Raw genomic sequence first — 6,558 nt, 5'->3', positions numbered from 1 at the left:
CTGCGCAAAATCAAGCCAGTCAAAAACTCCAGCATCGGGGAGGAGCTTGGGAAATAGCTCAGTGGTTAAAAGCACTTGCTGCTCTTCCAAAGGATCCAGATTCAATTCCTAGCACCCATATGGTGGCTTACAATCAATCTGTAACTCCACTTCCAGGTAACTTGATGCTATCTGGCTTCCAGGGACACCAGGCATGCGTGTGGTATACAGACATGCATGAAGGCAAAACACCAAGACACTAAATAATTAAACAAATTAAAACCAACTAGCACGGATGGGGGATGAGGCTGCAGCCCACGCTGAGGAGCTATTGGCAACTGGTGGCTGCTGGAGGGAGAGGAGTCATTTTCATCAGTGGTGTGGCCAGCTAGCAAGCTGCCCATGCTCCAGTACCTCACTTCCCAACAGAGTTCATGCAAGCAACCCTGTCGGACTCAGTGGGTCACACACTGTAAAGTAGGACCCGAAAGTAGGAAGCAGACCTGGGAAGATGGGGTTCGGAGGGAGTGGGATGAGAGGGGAAAGGGGAAGAAGGGGAATGAAAATGACCAACATATACATACTGGTGTGTGCGTGCATGCATGTTTATGTGTGTATGAGAGAGAGAAATAAAACTCAAGAAAATCATGTACACTTTAACTATACTAACATATTAACAATATTTTGCTGATGATGTAAAAATATTTAATTATACTGGACTTATGAAAACAATGATAGAGCCAGAGGGTGGTGGTGCACACCTTTAGTCCCAGCACTTGAGAGGTAGAGGCAGGCAGAACTCTGCGAGTTCAAGACTACCCTGGTCTACAAAGTGAATTCCAGGACAGCCAGGGCTGTGACAGAGAAACCCTGTCTCGAAAAATAGGGCTGCACATGGTGGCTCGTTCCTGCGATTCCAGTACTTGAAGTTCAGGTAGAAGGAGTATGTGAGTCCAGAGACAGCTCACGCTATATATTGAAACTCTGTCAAAAAAATAGACTTTAATCCCAGTACTCAAGAGCAAAGGCAGGTAGGGCTGAAGGGATGGCTTAGCGTTTTGTTGTTGTTACTCTGTAGACCAGGCTGGCCTCAAACTCAGAGAAATCTGCCTACCTTTGCCTCCTGAGTGCTGGGATTAAAAGCATTGCCAATATACCCAGCTAGATGGCTCAGCTAGAAGCATGAACTTCACCTCCAGAGGACCCGAGTTCAACTCCCAGAAACCATGTTGGGTGGCTCACAACTGCTTGCACGTCTAGCTGCAAGCCAGAGCCACCTGTATTCATGTGCATACATATTTACACATCATTACAAATAATTAAAAATAAAATAAAAAGAGGTAGACGCAGGCAGACCTCTAAGTTCAAAGCCAGCTTCATCTATATAGACGGTCAAGTCAGTCAGGGCTACACAGAGATAGACTCTGTCTCAAAAAATCAAAATAAATAAATGAAACAGGGAAAAAAAGACTTCAATGTTTCAAAAGGAAAATAAGATCAAGTAGGCTTCTCTAATAAGAACTTCAAATTCACAATCATGTAATGAGGTACACATTTAAAAATATGAAGGGGTACTTTTATTATTGTCTTACATAACATCTTAATGAATACACCAGGTGCATTTTCTCAGCTGGCAAATAAGACACACAGCGAAACTTCCTTATGCCTGGGAAGTCAAGAGACGTCACCTGTCTCTGGGAGGATTCGGTTTCTTACGACGTCTGTGATACCTGGAGAAGAAGAAAATATTAGAGGTAAGTACAATCTTGTCTGTGTGTGTAAACACACAGATACTAAGCAAATGTGTTCCGAATGATCTGAAAGAACAATGATTCCAGGCTAGATTTTTTTCTTTATGCATACAAACTAGTATCTGGGGTTTTCTGCTGAGTTCTTTACTGAGAGAAGAATTGGGACAATCAATTCCACCTAATTAAAGTCTGCTTACAATTCAAAGTGCTTCACAATCCTGATGGGAAAAGATATACTAGAAGATTACATTAATTAGCAGCCAAAAGCTAATTACCAGCAATAAGATGAAATAAGTAAATAAGATTAAACATAGGTAAGATCCTAGATAACATGCTTGGTTGTAAGGCTCTGAATAGTCTCCTTGCCTTCAGTCTGTCCCTTCCAATGAATACAGTCAGGACTTTCACAACTTGAGTGACTTGGTTATGAATAATGTTTATGAAGATTAAAGCAATCTGGAGTGCACAGGAAGGACGCAGTAACGATAGCTGGTAAGGAAGTACAAAAGAGGCTTGAATTCAGGTCACTGGATAATGTGCAAATAAAATGTGCAATGATAAGAGGCTGGGAAAAGAGCTCAGCCAGGAGAGCATCTCCTTTCAAGCACAAGCACCCATGTAAAAACCAACCACGAGGGCACATGCTCGTAATCCCAGCAGTAGGCGGTAGAGACAGGTAAGACCCTGGGGCTTGCTGACCAGCCTAGCCTAGTTGGGGAGCAAGCTGTCCAACAACCTCTGCACGCCTGCGTACATCCCTCCACATAAATAAACTAAAGTAGATACATAGACAAACAACAGAGCTGGTGAGATGGCACAGGCAGTAAAAGCACTTGCTGTGTAAGTCCGATGACCCGAGTTTCAATCCCTGGAACCACGGCAGAAGACTGACTCCTGACAGCTGTCCTCTGCCATCCACATTATCAGCACGGCACGCACACATCCACACACTTGTACACACACAACACTAATAATAAAATAAAGGGGCTGGAGAGATGGTTCAGCGGTTAAGAGCACTGACTGCTCTTCCAGAGGTCCTGAGTTCAATTCCCAGCAACCACATGGTGGCTCACAACCATCTGTAATGAGATCTGGAGCCCTCCTCTGGTGTGCAGGCATACACACAGACAGAACACTGCATACACAATAAATAAATAAATATTAAAATAAAAGAAAAACTTCTTACGTAAAATGAAAATAAAAGACAAACAACTTGCTTATGCAAACACAATAAAAATTACTTATGACACTTTTAATATTAAAATAAATGTAGACTGTGTTGGCCAAAACCTCTAACTTTTTTCTTGGAAAAGAGACAGACATTATCACCTTAGGTTGTAATCCCAGCATTCAGAAGCTGAAGCAGGATTGTGACAAGTTTAAGAGCTACCTGGACTACAAAGAAGTTCCAGGACAGACTGGCCTATGAGTAATAACCTGTCTCAAAACAAAGCATGCAACAAAGAAAGAAACACACACACACATGTTCTTACAGAGAGGTAATTAAGTGAGGAGCTTGTTTAGACAGGGAAAAGGAAGGCTGCTTTATTACAGAGAACCAAAAACTTTGGGGAAAGTCTAAATAAAAAAAAAAAAACTAACAGGCAGTGATGGCATACACCTTGAGGCTAACCTGGTCTCCAGAGTATTACAGGTGAGCCAGGGCTAGCTACATAGTGAAACATTGTCTTTAGATTCAGTTGGTAAAGGCACTTGATGCCAGGTTTAACAACAGAGTCCCATCTCTGGGATCAAAATGGTGAAAGAAGAGCACCAGCGCCCGTAAGTTGTCCTCTGACCCCCACCTGCTCAGTACGGTATGTACCCATTCCCTTTTCTAATAAAAATAATGTCAGGCCAACCTCACCAAGAAGTGTAGTGTGAAGTAGTAACCGTGGGAAACCTGTCTACTGAAGAAGAGAGAAGGGACCCCCTGAAGAGAAACTGAAGCAGTTAACAGAGCTCCGGGAGCCAGAGTCACCTAGGTGCTTAAATGATGACCACACTCTTCAGATCCAACACACACAACGGCTTCATCTTCCTCCTTCCCCATCCATATGAATGGTGCCACCACCCACCAGGACACCCAGTCACAACTGCCTCCTCTCCCCCCATGCTCCCCATTTCCTTGTCCCCCAAAACACACACTGGGGTCAAATGATTGAGAGAAGCACCTAAGGGAAGAGGTTGCTTTGGCCCAGCTGTAGAGGAACTGGTTCACAACAGTGAGGAAAGCACAAAAAAGCCGAGGTAGCTCCGGTCCAAGGGGGTCAGGCTTCACTCCCGGAGGCCCAGACAGACCCCATCTCCTGAAGGGTTGAGGACCAAGTGCGGAGACAGAGTGTCAGATCCACATCTACCAGCACTCCGCCCAACCAGAGCTACTTGAGTTCCCTGCACATTTTATGTGCAGGCTAGTCCTTCATATCTAGAAAGTTGTTAGCATTTCCTGTATATATCTCTGAACCACCTTTCAAGGTTCACTGACACTTTTAATAGTTTACATTCACTGTCCTCACCCCTCAACTCTAACAACTTGCAAACAAGGAACAGGTTTTCATAAGCTAGCCCGTACTGGGGCAGTCTGGTGCTACACTCAGGAGCTCTATGGACACAGCCTGCACCAGAGTCAGCTCAGGGGTGGTTACCCAATTGCACCAGGGAATGAGAACAGAGCTCGCGCAGACAAACATAAATAACAAAGAACACTTCATGGCTTGGTTTGGAAGAAGAAAAACATGAAAGATGATTCTGGGCTAGGAGTATAGCTCAACATGAAACACACTGTGGGGCCCTAGGTTTGATCCCTAGCATTGCAAGAAAGGAAATGAGGACTTGATTGGGGGTGGAGGAAGAGAGAGGGAATGTATCTCAGAATACAGAGATTGCCCCTAATTCATAAGGCCCTGGGTTCAATTCTCAACATTTCAGGAACCAAAAAATGAACAAATAAGGTAAATATGCTTTTATTTAAAAGGAGGGTGGGGGCTGGAGAGATGGCTCAGTGGTTAAGAGCATTGCCTGCTCTTCCAATGGTCCTGAGTTCAATTCCCAGCAACCACATGGTGGCTCACAACCATCTGTAAAGAGATCTGGCGCCCTCTTCTGGCCTTCAGGCATACAGACTGAATATTGTATACATAATAAATAAATAAATAAATTAAAAGAAAAAAAGGAGGGTGGCAAAATGGCTTCATCGGTAAAGGCACTTGCCACCAAACCTCAAGTCCTAAGTTTGATCTTTGGGACCCATGTGGAAGGTGATCATCAACTCCCCCAAGTTATCCTCTGACTGCCACATGCCTCCCAACCCCAAACAAATAAATAAATATAATAAAATTTTATTTGAAAAGAAGAGAGAAGCCAGGCTGTGGTGGTGCACATCTTTAATCCCAACACTTGGGAGGCAGAGGCAGATGGACCTCTGAGTTCAAGGCCAGCCTGGTCTACAGAGAGAGTTCTAGGACAGTCAGAGATACATAGTAAAACCCTGTCTTAATAAAACAAAACCCAAACAAACAAAAAAAAAAAAAAAGAAAAAGAGGGCACAGCATGCATGTGGTGCATAAAGATGAAAGTAGGCCAAACACTCATATATAATATAAACTAAAAATAAATAACAGGAGGTGGGGGAGAAAACCAGTTAAGTGAGGGGAGGAGAGAGGAGACGGAGGAAGGACCTGGACACTGACCTCTGGTCTCCATGCACTCACACGGTAGCATGAAAATACATAAACACACACACACACATACAAACACAGACACACAAAGAAAGATTAGTTCAAAACAACCACAAAAGAGAGCTGGAGCCGCGATCAGACACAAGCTAAGAACAGCACAGTGTGAGCACTGTAAGCAGAGCAACAACGGGTTTCTTAAAGATTCAGGGACGCTATTTACTGACCAGTCAGACCCTGCACAACTATTTTTTTGTGTAATAATTAAAAATTTGTTAAAAGAGGATAAAGGGAGCCTGGGGAGACAGCTCAGAGGTTAAGAGCACTTGCTGCTTTCAGAGGATGCAGGTCTGGTTCCATTACATGGTGGCTCCCATCCCGTGGGCTCTGGGCTCCTCTGTACTCCACGGGCACCAGGCACATGTGTAGTGAGCATGCTTACACAGACAAATCACTCATGCACATAACAGAGAACTATATAAAGGAAGGGCTGAAAACAAGGCCTGTTGAAGAGCGGAGTGAAACTTACTGTCCATGAGGGTACCAGCGGTGCTTCGTGGTGAAGAACACCTTGCTGAGTTGTTCTATCATGGGCCCTTGCTCAAGCTTCTCACTTTTTATTTCTAATTTGGTTTTCAGCACTTGTTCGTGTGTTTCTTCATTATTACACAAAATGTCTGGTTGAGGGATAGGCTATAAAATAAGCAATAAAAAACAGGTGTAGAAATGTAAGCCAGGATGGATCATCGAGCACACTCAGCAATTGATTAGACTTCCTGACATCGGGGAAGTAGCCAGAGCACTTTCAGTTATATTATTCAAATTAGAAATACTCTTCGACACACAAAAAAATTGTGCGTTTCTTTTCCAATAATAAAAGTACTTATTCAATTCTTTCCCACCAGTAATAAAGTACTTGTTATTTTTTTTTCTATTTCCCCAAAGTACATTCTAGGATCCATATTACTTTTTAACTTGAATTTGACAGTCTACCTTATATATTATTAAGGAGAGAACAATGAAAAGCATAAAAGACCTCTTTGGTGGTTTGACTAAGAATCGCCCCTGGGCTCGTATACTCATATATACGTTTGCTTCCCAGGTGGACTGTTTGGGAAGGGTTAGGAGGTGTGGTCTTGGTGATGAGGTGT

General features: G+C 43.4%; 1 protein-coding gene across 3 annotated transcripts in view; it reads right to left on the bottom strand.

Moving 5' to 3' along the window:
- Positions 1 to 1,524: 1,524 nt before the first annotated feature.
- The window catches only part of Mrpl42 (mitochondrial ribosomal protein L42), a 20,097-nt gene continuing 15,063 nt past the window's right edge, over positions 1,525 to 6,558 (bottom strand). For all 3 annotated transcript variants that reach the window (XM_013350316.1, XM_026784455.1, XM_013350317.2), the window contains 2 exons: positions 5,937 to 6,100; positions 1,525 to 1,709 (listed from right to left, as the gene is read on the bottom strand). In XM_013350316.1, coding sequence (XP_013205770.1) covers positions 1,664 to 1,709; positions 5,937 to 6,100 — 210 coding nt within the window. In that variant the 3' untranslated portion in view covers positions 1,525 to 1,663. The remainder of the gene's footprint in view (positions 1,710 to 5,936; positions 6,101 to 6,558) is intronic.

Source organism: Microtus ochrogaster, chromosome 24 (assembly GCF_000317375.1).
Source record: "Microtus ochrogaster isolate Prairie Vole_2 chromosome 24, MicOch1.0, whole genome shotgun sequence".
Classification (NCBI taxonomy): Eukaryota; Metazoa; Chordata; class Mammalia; order Rodentia; family Cricetidae; genus Microtus; species Microtus ochrogaster.
Note: the sequence above shows the minus strand (reverse complement) of the source record. Positions and strands in the feature narration are given on the sequence as shown.